This window comes from Miscanthus floridulus, chromosome 2 (genome assembly GCF_019320115.1).
Source record: "Miscanthus floridulus cultivar M001 chromosome 2, ASM1932011v1, whole genome shotgun sequence".
NCBI lineage: Eukaryota > Viridiplantae > Streptophyta > Magnoliopsida > Poales > Poaceae > Miscanthus > Miscanthus floridulus.
Genome location: NC_089581.1, coordinates 164,341,623 through 164,357,049, shown reverse-complemented (window position 1 = coordinate 164,357,049; position 15,427 = coordinate 164,341,623). Strand labels below are relative to the sequence as shown.

Here is a 15,427-nt window from a genome sequence, read left to right as displayed (position 1 = left end):
AGTTTCTATAGATTTAGTGGAATTGATTATTTTTGACTCCTCATAAAAAAACAAGAACTACTTTATTTTTTAGAATAGAAGGAGTAGGCAACAAGCTAAATGTCCGTTTGGTAGAGTTCTTTCTATTTCAATTTTCTATCGAAGCTGATTTTTTGAGAGAAATAATTCTTAGAAAAAAACTATTTCTTGTTCATTTCAAAAAATGACTTTACCTAAATAACATAGAATCAGCTTCTTCGAACTTTAGTCTAGAAGCTGCTGTGCCAAACAGACGCTAATTCTAGCGTAGCCTGTTGACAGCCATACGATCCAGCGCACCTTCCATAAACAGCTTGCCTGCCACATCAAGCACGGCCACCACCTGCCGCAGAAGATAGTGAGAGAGGACCGTCTCATCCCTCATCGACCCCGACCGAACCCAACCGACGGCACGCTGCGCGGCCACAGGCCAGGTGTCCGGGTTACCTCTCCACTCTTCTCTCAACATGCCCCCACGCCGTACCCACCACAATGTGACGGGCGACCTTACCAGAGCGACGCCGCAGTTCGCTGTTCGCCAAGGAAGCCAGCCACCCCAGCCATACCAATTACCAAACCACTCATCAGGTCGCGTTGCCAGCCGCTCAAGCCAAGACGGGCCCCCTAATCTCCCCGGGATCGCGGCTCGTGTGCTAAGCTAATCGGGGCGCCCCAACCATCCCTCGCCAAGATCTCGACAAGGACTAGCCCATGGTGAGCTGCGCCGATTTTAATATCTGCTAGCTTCTGAGATTGTTTTATTTATTGTTATTCTACAGCTAGCTGGTAGCAGGTACTTGCCTGATGGGACTGGGTTTTGTTTTAGTTTAGCTTAGCCTCTCATTTTTCCTCTTCGCTTCTCTGGATCAACCTGCCATGGTGAGCATCGCCATTGCTTTCTCTCCCTCTTCTCTTTTTCGCCTCTTCATTTTTCTTTTCCTGCAAAGTGTGTGTGGTTCTTGCTGAATTATCTGGTCTCCTTACGAATCTATGGCTGAGCATGATGAGCTGTTTTACTGGATTCTTGATACAGTTCTCCATTTAGGTTGCTTCATTTTTAGCGGCGGCCAGGGAGCGGGTAGCAGGCCATAATTAGCTGTTACAATTCAGTTAGCTTGCCTCTTTCCTTTAGTTCACTGATTTGAGTTTAGACGACGAATCTGGGTTAGTTGAATGTTGGTAACAAACCCATTTCTTTCCGGAGAAATTCCAAGTTCCAATTCATTCTGCTCCACTCAAATGACATCTTTCTTGATTTGGCACGCGAATCAGCCTCTTCTTTGCATAAATTCCAACCGCTGTTTCTTTCCAGTCTAATTTGTGCAGTTTTTGAGCTCAACTCCTCCACTTTTGCTGCAGCGCGTATCAATTGGAGTAGATAAGCGGCACCATTGGTATGAGGAGCAGGCACCCAAAGGCGTTGGGTTTCCGCTGCTACCCGGCAAGCCACCGGTCCCTAACTCTGGTACTGTGGAGCCTAGTGGCATTGGTCGTCTTTGTGAATTTCCATCTTCTCATCATTCATAAGGAGGAGGAGACTATGAGTACACACGAGATCCGCCGATCGATTATGAGGGAGCTGGAAGTGGTGGAGAAGGAGAAGTTCCGGCTAGCTCCTCCCCGGAGCCGGAGGAATCCCCGGGCTGTGCGCCGCAAGGGAGAGAAGAAGCCGCCTACAATAGTGGATGAGTTCTTGGATCAGTCTTCTGCAGTGCATGATATGTTCTTCCCAGAACTGAATACGGCTGTAGATCCAGTCAATGGTGGAAATGACAGCATGTACTTCTACTACCCTGGCAGAATTTGGTTGGACACTGATGGAAAACCAATTCAAGCTCATGGAGGAGGTGTCCTGTATGATAAGAGGAGCAACACCTATTTCTGGTACGGGGAGAATAAGGATGGCAAAACCTACAAAGTTAACAGCAAGGGAGCAGACAGGGTGAGTTGTACCTTCCGATGCTATCAACACCCATTTGTGGTCTGGGACAAACCATATCTGGCTGTAGAAGCACTCAACTCAATTGTTTCACCTAATGTGAATGACCTTTGTCAAACTCATAAGGTACTAGCTAGTTAACATAGACGAATGTGATGGTGTCAGGTTTATATTTTGGGGGCATGGATACTATATATGCAATATAAGATTGAATACCCTGTAAGAGAACTTCACACTTTATTTTTAGACTTCTGGCAGATAGGGCATGTAGAAATCAAATTGATTGAGTTGCTTTAGCATGCAATGCACATGACCAGAGCACGATCAAGTAGACACAATAGTGTGCTAGAAGTTTGGAGAAGAATGATGAGAAATGATCAACTTGCTCCAAGATTTTGTAATCATATCGTTGGAGAGATTATTTGTTTCTTTCTCTTTAGATAAACCAACTCGGAGATAGCGAGAAACTAGTATGTGAAACTCCTAAAAAAACTAATATGTACAACACCTAGAAAAACTAATATGTAGAAGAAGGTTTAATTTGTCTAAATATGACCGAGCATTTCAGTGCATATGTAGCTGTGTGTGCTAATGCATACATCTAATTTTCGTGACCTTTTAGATTCTGTTGGTGAAGCCAAATTGCTAGGGGCATGTTGGAAGTTATGGTCTATTGGTAAGGTAAGAAAATTGACTGGGCTGTTTTAAGGCGGGTTACTTGGTGTGTAGAGATGAAAAGCTAGTAACAATTTCAAACTGTTTATTACTCATATGAAATTGGTTTGAGCTCCAACATTTTCTTTGCGTACAAACTAACATTTTTTTACGCCAAATTGGAACAATGAAATATCAGTAGATTTTGGTTTGAGTTTGCAAAATACCAAATCAAGAATCCGGTTACAGGCTTTTGTCATGCAAGTACCACCTATTGTTTTTTTTTTGTTTGCAAAACCAGAAAGTTAAATCATGATTAGAGAAGAACTCTGGCCATCTCAGATTAGAAGGCAAAGACACTAAGGCAGACAAGCACATGCGCATATACCCGAATAGATATGCACACTAAGGGTGATTATCTGGGTGCATTGTGCCAGTGATCTCAGTTCTTTCATACCCAGTAGAGACATTCACACCAGTGGCGGTGTATTGTGCTGTGTGACTGCAGTTCTTTAATTGGTTAAATCAAAAGTGACTGATAATGTAACTGCATTATGGTGCTGCCAACAACCAGAAAGTGCTTTCTTTTTATGTTTACAAAAATGGACTCTTGTGGACAGCAAAAAACTCTTCGGTGGTTATGAATTGGAGGCATTTCTAGTTAAGGATTCTCCGGCTAGACTTCAACCTGATTATTCTGATATAAAGAATACCAACATTAGGCACACTGTGGAACCAGCATAGTTTACTAAATTTTCCAGAAACACAGATAATTAGTACATATTTTGCTACTGACAAACTGAACTGACGCTTCAACAGCAGAACTTTGTAGGTGCTACTATTGCTTCGGTACTTAAAAGTGATGTTTGTTTTGTCCACCTTCCTATTCGGTACATTATTTAGTGTCTTTGTCATCTCTAACTACTAACTTTGACAAATCATTTTCCAGGTTGACATCATTGGAGTAATGTTAGAGGAGTCAAAGGCCTATTGGGCCTTAGCCCATTAGGGTTAATTAGTCGTTTGCTTAGGGGCCAAGTCAGACCTCTCTATATAATGAGAGGAGATGTATCAATCTAGAATCAAGCAAGAGATTAGAAGGAAATCCCTTCTCTCTTGTCGGCCGCGGGCGAAGCCCCGCGGCCGGCCTCCCCCAGCGCCCTTGCAGCCCTAGCCGCCGCCACTGTGAACAGTACCCGTGGCACTGTAGCTCCGCGGGTACTGTAGCGCGCCAGCCGCCGTCGCTCCCCTCGACTCTCTCCTCTCAATCCTAGCAGCCACATAACATCTGGTATCAGCTTGCCAGGCTACGATGTCGCTTCCCTTGCCTACAGCCACCACGCAGCCGCCCGTCACCCCCACCGCGCCGCCGTCCTCCGTGAACTCTGGGATCTCCGATGCAACGGCTTCTTCCGAGGCGCCCCTCACGCTGCATGCGTTGGCCTCCGTCGTCCTCGACATCCAGCGCGAGATGCGGGAGATGAGGGCTGCCTGGAACGGGCTCGTCCAGCAACCGCAGCCGCCGCCGTTCTCGGCTCCTCCTCCGCCGCCGCCCGCATCTTCCACACCAACGCCGTCTGCTCCGGCGGCGTCCTGCCCCTACGGCATGCCGCACTCGGGGTCCAGCGTTCCCCTCCATCAGCTGCAGTGGCCGAACTCGCCGTCGCCGCTGCTCGCCTGGCTGCAGGCCCAGATGGTGGCCTCCGCGCCGATCTACTCGACAGCCGTCTCCTCTACGCCAGCGACTTCGGCTCCGTCATCGACGATCGCGGCCTCTTCCCTGCCCCCCGCCAGCGACATCTTCTATGGGGGGGTAGATGGACCGCTGTTCCAGGGAGCACCTCCACCCTCGGCCGGCCAGTACACAGGGGTGGTCGACCCCGGCCTTGCTGCGGCGTTCGCTTTGGGTGGCGCCCAAGCCGGGCCCAAATTCTACAAGCTGGAGTTCCCGACATTCGATGGCTCGGTGGACCCCCTCAACTGGTTAAACCAGTGCGAGCAGTTCTTCAGGGGACAGCAGACGCCGGCCTCGTCCAGGACTTGGCTCGCGTCCTACCACTTGCGCGGTGCAGCTCAGACATGGTATTATGCCCTGGAGCAAGACGAGGGGATACCACCATGGGAGCGCTTTCGGGCCCTCTGCTCACTCCGCTTCGGACCGTCGGTTCTGGGTACCCGTTTGGCGGAGCTCGCCCGTCTCCCCTTCGTCTCTACTGTGCAGGACTACTCAGAGCGCTACAACGCCGTGCTCTGCCATGCCCGCGACCTCTCCGCTCGCCAAAAGGTGGAGTTGTACGTGGGCGGCCTCCCGGACCACATCAGGAAGCAGGTACAGATGCGTGCGCCGCCGGACCTCCAGTCTGCCATGTACTTGGCGCGGGCCTTTGAGGACTGCGCGTCTATGCCGGTGCCTCCATTCACACGTGCACAGCCGGGCGATCAGATCGCCACTGCGGCAGCAACCGTGCAAGTGGCGCTTGCGCAGAAGAGCGATTGTCAGTCTGCGACAGTGCGATTACAGGCTGCAGCACGCGGCCTCCTAGCGCGGCGCCGACTGCAGGAGATGCGCCGGCAGATACATGAGGCGGCCTTGATGGCGATCGACCTCGGCAAGGGGGGGCACGACCTCGCCCCGTCGAACGGCCAACAACAACCGTGCCGACCCGTTGTTGTCTCCAGGCGCGAGCATGGTGCTGTTCCCGCAGGCGGCGCACTCCAGTTCTATGGGAGTGATGATGGAAGAAGCGTACTCCTCTTTGTCACCAGCGGAGACGCACTGCCTAGCGCTGCCGCGTTTCGCTGTCGGCCGCCACGAGGTCGTCTCCGCTGGTCGCTGTTGCGATTGTTTCCAGACAGTCGTACCCATGCAGCCCTCTCGTTTCGATGGTCTCCATGGGATCCAGGCGGCTACACGAGCCTGTCCAGCACGCGGAGGGTGTCCGCCGCATCTTCAGGATTCAAGAATAAAGAGTCGAGTTTATTTGAAATAAGCCGAGATGTAAAAGGCTTGTTCTTAGGTGTTCAGTTTGTGTCTAGTGAAGCCATAGTTAGCATCATTGTTAGGTCGCAGCTCGAGGACGAGCTGCATGTCCGGGTGGGGAGTAGTGTTAGAGGAGTCAAAGGCCTATTGGGCCTTAGCCCATTAGGGTTAATTAGTCGTTTGCTTAGGGGCCAAGTCAGACCTCTCTATATAATGAGAGGAGATGTATCAATCTAGAATCAAGCAAGAGATTAGAAGGAAATCCCTTCTCTCTTGTCGGCCGCGGGCGAAGCCCCGCGGCCGGCCTCCCCCAGCGCCCTTGCAGCCCTAGCCGCCGCCACTGTGAACAGTACCCGTGGCACTGTAGCTCCGCGGGTACTGTAGCGCGCCAGCCGCCGTCGCTCCCCTCGACTCTCTCCTCTCAATCCTAGCAGCCACATAACAAGTAAGTTGCTATTCTTCGAAGGACCTGTGGGCATGGAAAAATGAAGGGCTTGTCCTCCATGGTGAGGAGAAGAATGTAACACATGATCTTCACAAATCCAATGTCTTGGAGAGGCCGAAGTTGATATACAATGATCGGACTGGCAAATATGTGATGTGGATGCACATAGATGATGCTAACTACACCAAAGCTTCAGTTGGTGTGGCCGTCAGTGACTCTCCGACAGGCCCATTCACTTATCTCTACAGCAAGCGTCCACATGACTGCGAAAGTAGAGACATGACCATCTTCAAGGATGATGATGGGAAGGCCTACCTGATATACTCTTCTGAGGACAACAGCGAGCTCCACATTGGTCCGCTAACTGATGACTACCTTGATGTCACTGATGTGATGCGAAGGCTTCTCATCGCACAGCATCGAGAAGCTCCTGCGCTCTTCAAGCATGAAGGCACCTACTACATGGTAACCTCTGGCTGCACAAGCTGGGCTCCAAACACTGCGCTAGCTCACGCGGCAACATCAGTGATGGGACCTTGGGAGACACTGGGGAACCCCTGTGTGGGAGGGAATGAGGTCTTCAGATCAACAACATTCTTTTCCCAGAGCACATTTGTCTTGCCGGTTCCAGGGCTGCCGGGCTCATTCATCTTCATGGCTGATCGGTGGAACCCATCTGATCTTAGAGATTCGCGGTACGTCTGGTTGCCTCTGACGATAGGGGGAGTCCCTGATGAAGCCGCAGACTACAGCTTCATGTTCCCTCTCTGGTCCCGGGTGTCCATTTACTGGCACAAACGGTGGCGTCTCCCTGAGGAGTGGAGGGATTCCTGAAAGTCTGAAGTTTTTTTTAGAAGAATTGAAGTTCTTATACGCTGTTACATTGATAGATACCAAAGTATTGACATTTGACACGATGGTCTACATTGTATAGGTCAGATGTAGATGCAGGGTTTGTAAATGTGCAGTTTTTTTGAGTTTGCACTCAAATCAGATAAAACATTGTGGCCGTTTGGGCGAGGTGTTGTGGTGATCCACTCGTCTTAGTTTCAAGAATAATCTGGCTGCGCCTTCAGCATTGGTCTTTGATCTAGTTGGAAATGTGTGTTGACGGCTATGGGACCTGATTCAGGGTCTTCCATATTGGATCTGATAGTTCTTTGTTCTTCCACTCATGATCATTTGATCATCCTTTGTGCATGTGAATCTGAATTATAACTTGCTAGTGTATATGCCATCGACCGATCGACCAATGTTGACGACGTCAGAAGATGGAATTGTCCTTATCCGTATTACTCCAGGAGACAAGCTGACCAGGAGGTCCGTCCGGGACTGGCGACGGCCGACGGATGAGATCTGATCGAATCTGTTGCAAATCGGCTGATTAGCAACGTGATTAGTTACTGAATTAATGGCCCCCCACGCGTCAATTCCGGAAGATATCAATGCTGGGGACCCGTATCTATATATGTCCATGCAGCCCGAGGCACGACGGCACAGCACGAAGCCCGTTTTTTTAGCACGACACGAGCACGGCCCGGCACGGAGGCTAGCGGGCCCGGGCTGGCCCGGCCCGAGGAAGCAGGCCGTGCCTGGGCCTTACCCCAGGCACGTGGGCCGACACGGCACGGCCCGCTACAGAGCAGCCGGCCCGCTAGTGGTCCGGCCTGCAGCCATGGCCTCACCGCGCCCCCTTCCCTTCCCAAGGCCCACGCCGTCCCCGGCCCGCTACCCCCCCCTCATATATAAGTGGCCACCGGCGCCACTCCCTCACGCCTCACCTGTCACCCCGAACCCTAGCACTGGCGCCACTCCCTCTCAGCCTCTCCCTCACGCAGTCACGCACTCACGCCTCACGCCTCACCCCGAACCCCGCCACTCCCTCTCCGCCTCTCCCTCACCCCTCACCGACGTCACTCCCTCTCCGGCTCTCCGCCTCTCCCTCACGCCTCACCCCGAACCCTAGCGCCGGCCCCGAGCTCCGCCCCGACGCAGATCCGGTGCCCCGAGATCCGTCGTCCTCCTCATCGCGCTGCAGGCTGTCCTCCACACTCTTCCTCCCCTCTCCCTCAGATCCGGCGAACCAACGACGGTGGCACCCTCTTCCTCAGATCCGGCAAGCCAGCGACGGTGGCGCACTCCCCCACCCTCTCCCTCAGATCCCGCGAGCCCAAGGCGGCCCAGGCGGTGGCATCTGCTGCGGGCGCGCTCACCGGTGGCGGATCTAGGGTTCAAGCGCGCGCAACCGTCTTCCTCCCACGCGCGGCGTCCCCGCGTGGCCCACCTCCAGGGCGAGCGCGCTGGCGGCCGGATCTGCCTCTGGGGCGAGCGCACCGTCGACGGCGGCCGTCTCCCGTGGTGCCCTGCCTCCTGCTCTCCCCTTCCCTCTCTCGTGGGCCTCGGGCTGGCACGGCTTGTGAAAATGGCCGTGCCTCGCGGGCCGGGCCGGCACGGAAATCGGCCCATAGTGCCGTGTCTGGGCTGGAGGCAAGGCACGAGGCCCGCAGTGGCACGGCACGGGAGGCACGGCGTGCCGTGCCGCCCTGACATCCTCCGGGCCGTGCCGAGCCGGGGCGGCCCGATGGCCAAGTATACCCGTATCTAGGGATGAAAACGGTACGGATATTTTCTGACCATATTCGAAACCGAATCCGTTTAGAGGGGTTGAGATCTGTCCGTATCCGAGTCCGGATATCCAACATCCGATACTGTATCCATATCCGAATACTCAAATCACATATTTATGATGTCGATATCCAATTGTATCCTATCCAACATAGTTGACACTATCCGTATTCGAATCCGAATCCGGACAGAAATATAAAAACAAATGTAATATCGGTAATATCCGTCCGTATCCGATCCGTTTTCATCCCTATCCAGTATTCAGCGCCGCAACAGCAACAAACTGGTGCAACTCCCCAATCCAGAATTCCTTACCCATCATCGATTATAGATCAGACGGCCCATATGGGATCCTAAACTCCTGTCCCAATAAAATGAAATAAATATGTTTCCCATAATTATGATTTATATTCACCACAGAAATATTTCTCTCCACTCTGCCATTCCGCCCCCCCCCCCCCCCCCCCCCCCCCCTTTTTTTTTTTACAGCTGCTTTGCGGCCATAATAAATATCTTACCCAGCAGACCCGGCCCCTTCCCTTGCCACGCCGGCTATTTCGTTTAGGGCGATCTCTCTCGCTCGCGGCGAAGCTACCGGCCATGGCAGGGGGAAGCATCCGCGCGGCCGCAAAGGCCGCGGTGATCGGCGGCTACCGCTCCGCAGCCTACATGCGGCGCGCCGTCACCCCGCCGTCCCATACTTCCTCCGCCGACGGCCGGAAGGCTTCCACGTTCGCGGCGGACGACTGGGTCATCACCGACCGCGAGGTGTTCGGTCCCGTGCCCACTCATGAGGAGGCCTTGGCTGCCACGCTCGACTTTAAGGACGCCTTCGAGATGTGAGCTTGCTCACATTCATTCTCTTTTCTTTCATCGACGTCTCTTGTCTCTGCTTTTGCAATCTCTTTACTTGGTTTTTTCATCTTTTATACAAAAAGACGGACGATCCTATCAAATATTTAGTCAGTTCAGTATATTATATTATTTTGCAATGTTCGTGGGCACATAGAGTTGCAATTTGCAAATTGTTTGTGAATTGCATGAGCATGATCGTTAGCTAATGGCATCCAATCAAAATTAAGTTTTTTTTTTCATCTTTCGATCTGGAAGAGGATATGCTTCCTGGTAGCAAAGTGAAAAGTTTCTCTTCTGCTGCATTGCACTTTGTTGTAAACAAAATGATCTGTTAGTTGGCCACTGTCTCATGTTTACTTAGAGACAATTACCAAAGTCCTTTTGACATTTCAGCAGCGAGTTTTGAAAAGAGTTATTTGTGACTGGTGCAATGAAAAATTTGCTTTACAGCACAATGGATACGCTCCTGAGGGTATCATAATATATCCCAGAAACGAATGGCCCAAGAAATATACTGTATTTGCTTTACTAGTATCTAAAGAAGAACCTTGCATGCAGATTCTTTTGTTTGAATAAAGTTTTTAACTTAATTTCCTTTTTGCATGTGTGGCATTTATTCTCTATAATCTTTTTCCTGGATCTAACTGGCGAGTCATTTTCATGAAACCAGTGCCAAGGAAACCCCGAAGAAACATCTCTGGCCTGCTGAGGTGGATAGTCACGCAAAGTCTGCTCAAGAAATTGCACTTCCGGAACTTGTTCACTCTGAAACGCCTCAGGACGTTGTTCATTCAGAAGTGTCTAAGAAGGATGATAACTACGAAAATTTACTCATCTCATCCGGAACTCCTGGACGTGTTGTGCAAGCATTCACATTGCTACACGAGAGCCCTGAAGCTCAGGTTTGTCTTTCTGGCCTGGCAAATGCCAACAGCCCAACATATAGGATGTTCTCCTTCTGTTCCTTCAATAGTACTATCGTCATGATCAGATTTAGATTTAGGAGGCACGTGCGACTTGATTCTTTTCATGAGGTTTATTATCTATTGAGAGATTAGAAGTCCTCCAAACAAACATTTTCATTCTATGAAATCATTATACAGCTTGACAACTTGACTATGCTATATACTGTACACCCACGATTGGGTACTAACTGGTAACTGCATCTGCTCCTTTTATATATTCACATTCTGATTTAAGTGCATGTTCCTGATTACTTGGTTCATAATGAACCCTGAGCACAGTAAACCTACCTTTGTAAGTGATTAAAATTTTACAGCAAGTATTCGTCAGTATCTGTCCAGTGGACCTTAAGCAGATGCAAAATTGAATTATCTCGAGTACACTTTCTTTTTCTCTCAATTTTTTTTTTTGTTTACCATCAGTTTGAACAGATTGCTTGCCGTGTCCATCTTAACAACCTTTGTTGCTTCCAGGATGTTGTGGCCTCACTTGCTTCTGATAAGAATGTATGGGATGCTGTGATGAAGAACGAAAAGGTTATGAAGTTCTACAAGACATATGAGTCAAGTAAGCATTAACGTTAACACCCTTCAGTGATAGATTACTTGAGTAACTCTTAGTAAATGATCTTGTTTTCCTTCCTACAGAGCTTAGCGAGTGTTCTAGTGTTGCTTCAAGTGTATCTGGGGATGAGGTGGAGGATGGTGAGGCAGCTAGCCTGCAAAGCGCTGGTGAATCAGTGAAGGATTATTTGGAGAAAATGAAGGCCCTGGTGTCCGAGATGATGGCCAATCTGTCAAACATGATGCAAGATCTTGTTGCAACCTCTGACGAGGGCCGTAGCAAGGGGACGATCAAGACCCTGATAATGAGCTCCAGCAAAGATTTTCCGAATGCACCCTCTGCCTTTGTGCTCCTGGCTATTGCGTCGATCATGGTAGTTTTGCTTAAGCGTGTTTAGGTCAGCCAAACAGAATAGATAAAGGAAACTTTGCACACATTAGCATGGTTATTTAGCTCTTCATTGGAACATTGTTTTTTTATCATGTGGGGCTCAATCTTATTAGATCAACTAGTTGAAGATAGTTTGAGTTTATATCTGTTCGCAAGATAGAATTTTCACCGAGTTGTCTCTTATAGGACATCTGATTATATGATGTCTTGGATATCTGCCGCTCATCATTCAGAGAGTAAAATTTGAGGGTTTAGCCGACACGTGATCATGTGTTATCGTTTTTTGCTGAGCTGGTTCGCAAAATTGTTACTTGTTCATGTTCAGAAATCAGAAGGAACCCATAATCTTAAGCTAGGTAAGCACCACCGTCCGTGATCGTAATTTGGCCCTTTAGTTCACACTTGTTGAAATCAGTTGGGCAAATGATGCAATATACTTAACAGTCTGCACAAGATTTCTACTCGTACCTCTTTTCCTGCTGGACATGTTTTTTCAGCATTTCAGTATGAAGCGAAGTTTGAATCCAAACTTACAGAGCACACTCCCGAGTAGGCCCTGTGGTTTTGGGCAGTTAACAGACCACACCACATGAATGAACTACAAGAGTATGCAACCGCCATTTTCTGAGGGAAGCACGGAAATTGACATACATACACATAACATCTACCATCCAGAAAAATCTTTGAACTCTACACTGGATGCAGTCGCTTTTCTCTTCTTGCTCGAACCATCAGCTGCACCAGCACTTCCAGTCACATCAACAGAGCCAGCAGTCCGAGCTTTTAAATACTTGCCAACCCCACCACCAGTACTCGTTGAACCAGCAACACCAGTTCCTGGGTTGCTATACCATGATCCCACCTTATCCTGAATCGATGCAACCACATGTTAGTACAATTGGGAAATTTAAATGCAAACAGTCCACGACTATATAGCTAAAATAAGATATAAAATGCAACATTACATAATCCTCATCCTTTTTCTTCTCCTCCTCTGCCTTTTCTTCTTCCTCATCTGGTTCTGTGTAAGGATTCACGAATATGCTGACTTTTAGAATCTTTATTTCCTCCTGTAAATAGAGGCCGTCATAGGAATACATGTTCAGGCTCTGTTGATATTGAAAAATACACTAGTGGAGAACACAGTATACATTCGAAGGTATAAATAATTATCTCAATGCTTTAAATAACCATCATACTAGCAGAAATTGACTTGTGCAATACTAACCAATGGCCGGTCGTCATCATCGACAGGAACCTTTTCCATAGCTGAAAGTGTGGTCAAACCACCCACCACCATGCCAAATACCGTGTGCTTGAAATTTAAGTGCGGTGCAGACTTGTACAGGATAAAAAATTGGGATCCGTTGGTATGAGGGCCTGAATTTGCCATGCTGACTACACCTTTTCCAGAATGTAGCAGCTTTGAGTTCGGCTCATCCTTGAACGGTTTACCCCATATGGACTCTCCTCCACTTCCTGTGCCAGTTGGATCACCACCTTGAATCATGAAGTTTCTGTACAAAGGGAATGATAAAAAACAACAAGAATTAGATAGCACCATAAGAATTAAAGGAATATTTGGAAAAAAGGACTAATGCAATCGGAACATACTTGATGCTCCGATGGAAGATAAGACCATTGTAGTAACCATTTTCACAATGCGTGAGGAAATTTTCACAAGTCCGAGGAGTTATATCACAATGAAGCTCTAAATTCAAATCACCATGGGTTGTATGCAGCTGAACGTAGCCTTTCTTTTTTGGATTCCTTTCAACTTTAACATACTCATATTCATTTTTGGTAACAGGATCATAAGAAGTCGATGTGAAAGAACGTGACGCTGCTCCAGTAGTGTAACGACTTTTGACCTGAAATGATTGAATTGTTACCATTAGACAACACCAATGGATAGGTAAAACAGGGACACCATAACACATGAACATGAGATGACTGTATACCAGTTTAGCATTTACAGGAGCTCGTTCCCCTGCCATATGCATAGCGATTCTAGCAGCGGTTTTTTCAGCAGAAGTTGCTTTTGCTGCTGCTGCACTCCTGCCATGAACAGAAGCAGAAGCAGCATCCACAATACTGAAACTTTGATTAGGTTTAGGTTCTTTTCCTGCTTTTGAGTCATCCTTCTCCTTCCTTGCTAAAATTGCAGCAAGAGCCGCAGCTCTTTCCTTTTGAGCTTTCAGCCCTCCACCCCCCTGCAAAAAAGCTTCCTTTCCTTTTTCTGTCCCAAGATCCTTCATCATTTGCTTAAGATCACCAGAAATATTTATGTTATAGGTTGGATCATCTTTCATCCGCCGCAACTCTGCAAAACAGCCCGATTTTCAGAATATGTAAGCTAGTCGGGAACAACTGAAACGGGAAAAAAAGGTAATGGAAAGAGGGAGCATAATTGAACCTTCATCCTCAAGTTTGAGGCCCTTTTTGACATGGTCGAATTCCCCAAGGACCTTGCCATCAACCACGTTTGGGTTCTACCAAATTTACAAAAGGTCAACATAATTATCCTAAACAGCAAAATATTGACAAGAAACTGCGCAAGTAGATTCTTCATAGTAGTTACCTGAATCATTATCAAGTCATTTCGAGTGAAGGGCTCATCAGTTAGCAACTCTTTCCAATTTTTTGGCTTGATGTTAAGTTCTTGGATTGCCTGTGTTTGTAAAGCATTAACATGTAAGCTAAGAAAATACCATAATATAAAGCTAGACACTTGAAAATAATATGAAGTTACCTCATAGCAGAAGACATTTCCAGTAGTTTTTACAGCAACTATGTGTGTGAATTCTGTAAAAACTTTATTCAGAACAGGACACTGAAACTCTCCTGCCAAAAAATATGATTGATTTAATATATATTTATGAAGTGGATGTAAAGGCCAGATTGAAGGAAGACATAATTGTAGTAGCAGATTGATATGGTACGAGCTACATTGGTATTCTTGTATCTAAAAGAAATTCACGATTCAACTAGCAGATCAACCTGGTACGAGCTGCATCGGTATTCTCATAGCCTAGATTTAACTCACCATCTGAGTTCTTGTGGAATGTGAGAGGAATCAGATCTTCGTGCTTGAGTGGTGCTCCGGTTACTGGATGCTTCCCGAACTTTTTAAGGTACGGGATTATGCTCCTATAAAGAAATGCAACAAACTCAGGATTTCGAAAAAAAATTTACCCTTACTCCTTTTTTATTATAGAAATATAAACAGCTCGTTGAACTGGAATGCTAAGCCACTCACATTAAATCAAAGACGCTTCCATCGACGGTGCACACTGGATCCTCAAATGGAAGAAATGTGAGTCTACACGACCCAAAAAGATTATAATCAGCAGAGAAAGAAGATAAATTAACATTCAGCTAGTAACAATCTTAATGACTTATACCAAATTTAACAATCATCTACAATCCACAAGTCCATGTCGTCAACTGCCAAATGTTAGGACATAATAGCTCAGAAAAGTAACCACCTGAACTAATACAGCATCATCCAAGGGAATATGTTTAGCAGGAATCAACCATACACTATACGCAAATAAATTAGAAGCCCACAATCTGATGACGAAACCCTACAAGCTCAAGCAGACACACACACACCAGACAATCTTTCTTTTGACTATAGAGGAACAGAAAGTAAGGGAAAGACAACGTAGTTACGAGCAACAGTAGAAGGGGAGGCGCTTGAACGGCGTGCCTACGTCCTTCTGCTTGGCGCCGCCCCATTCAGTTGCCCACTCCGTCCGCGTGATGAACATGCGGTCCTTGCTGTGCTGCTTCTTCCCCATCTCTGCCCCCGGACTGAAGCCGCACTCTCAACTGCCGGTTGCCTCACCGCCGTGGATTTCGCTGGTGACAAGGTGAAGGCTGGCCTGGCCGGCGACTCGACGGCGGCAAGCGCGGGTCTGGATCGGCAGGTTGGCTGGGGAAGATGCGGCTTTTTAGTCATCGGCTCGGCGCCGTGTTGGAATACGGCTCG

The 15,427-nt window shown here is 48.1% G+C and overlaps 3 protein-coding genes across 5 annotated transcripts; 2 read left to right on the top strand and 1 right to left on the bottom strand.

Annotated features, from left to right (window-relative positions):
* Positions 1 to 424: 424 nt before the first annotated feature.
* LOC136535562 (uncharacterized) lies at positions 425 to 7,493 on the top strand. 3 transcript variants are annotated; one of them, XM_066527855.1, is made up of 4 exons: positions 425 to 732; positions 1,378 to 2,083; positions 3,561 to 3,580; positions 6,042 to 7,493. In XM_066527855.1, the coding sequence occupies exons 2-4, from the start codon at positions 1,415 to 1,417 to the stop codon at positions 6,868 to 6,870; spliced, it is 1,518 nt and encodes a 505-aa protein (XP_066383952.1). In that variant the 5' UTR covers positions 425 to 732; positions 1,378 to 1,414; the 3' UTR covers positions 6,871 to 7,493. The 3 variants fall into 3 exon arrangements, with proteins under 3 accessions (XP_066383952.1, XP_066383954.1, XP_066383953.1); XM_066527857.1 differs by having other exon boundaries at positions 426 to 732; positions 1,378 to 1,960; XM_066527856.1 differs by lacking the exon at positions 425 to 732 and adding an exon at positions 746 to 897.
* Positions 7,494 to 9,184: 1,691 nt separating this feature from the next.
* On the top strand, positions 9,185 to 11,684 carry LOC136535563 (uncharacterized). Its single transcript, XM_066527858.1, has 4 exons — positions 9,185 to 9,500; positions 10,187 to 10,418; positions 10,953 to 11,046; positions 11,127 to 11,684. Exons 1-4 carry the CDS (start codon positions 9,262 to 9,264, stop codon positions 11,438 to 11,440), a joined length of 879 nt encoding a protein of 292 aa, XP_066383955.1. The 5' UTR covers positions 9,185 to 9,261; the 3' UTR covers positions 11,441 to 11,684.
* Positions 11,685 to 11,904: 220 nt separating this feature from the next.
* Positions 11,905 to 15,389, bottom strand: LOC136540446 (peptidyl-prolyl cis-trans isomerase CYP65-like). Its single transcript, XM_066532453.1, has 11 exons — positions 15,109 to 15,389; positions 14,693 to 14,755; positions 14,480 to 14,583; positions 14,186 to 14,277; positions 14,015 to 14,104; positions 13,850 to 13,925; positions 13,395 to 13,756; positions 13,048 to 13,304; positions 12,662 to 12,950; positions 12,399 to 12,503; positions 11,905 to 12,301 (listed from the first exon to the last, which is right to left on the bottom strand). The coding sequence occupies exons 1-11, from the start codon at positions 15,234 to 15,236 to the stop codon at positions 12,098 to 12,100; spliced, it is 1,770 nt and encodes a 589-aa protein (XP_066388550.1). The 5' UTR covers positions 15,237 to 15,389; the 3' UTR covers positions 11,905 to 12,097.
* Between the last annotated feature and the right edge of the window lie 38 nt (positions 15,390 to 15,427).

Excerpts from the sequence above, each read along its gene's own strand:
- LOC136535563 (XM_066527858.1), top strand. The coding sequence starts at position 9,262 with ATGGCAGGGGGAAGCATCCGCGCGGCCGCAAAGGCCGCGGTGATCGGC. Across the intron at positions 9,501-10,186 it reads TTTAAGGACGCCTTCGAGAT|TGCCAAGGAAACCCCGAAGA; the intron begins GTGAGCTTGCTC and ends TCATGAAACCAG. Across the intron at positions 10,419-10,952 it reads ACGAGAGCCCTGAAGCTCAG|GATGTTGTGGCCTCACTTGC; the intron begins GTTTGTCTTTCT and ends TGTTGCTTCCAG.
- LOC136535562 (XM_066527855.1), top strand. The coding sequence starts at position 1,415 with ATGAGGAGCAGGCACCCAAAGGCGTTGGGTTTCCGCTGCTACCCGGCA. Across the intron at positions 2,084-3,560 it reads ACCTTTGTCAAACTCATAAG|GTTGACATCATTGGAGTAAT; the intron begins GTACTAGCTAGT and ends ATCATTTTCCAG. Across the intron at positions 3,581-6,041 it reads GTTGACATCATTGGAGTAAT|TTGCTATTCTTCGAAGGACC; the intron begins GTTAGAGGAGTC and ends ATAACAAGTAAG.
- LOC136540446 (XM_066532453.1), bottom strand. The coding sequence starts at position 15,236 with ATGGGGAAGAAGCAGCACAGCAAGGACCGCATGTTCATCACGCGGACG. Across the intron at positions 13,926-14,014 it reads ATGACTTGATAATGATTCAG|AACCCAAACGTGGTTGATGG; the intron begins GTAACTACTATG and ends TAAATTTGGTAG. Across the intron at positions 13,305-13,394 it reads CTCCTGTAAATGCTAAACTG|GTCAAAAGTCGTTACACTAC; the intron begins GTATACAGTCAT and ends CAATCATTTCAG.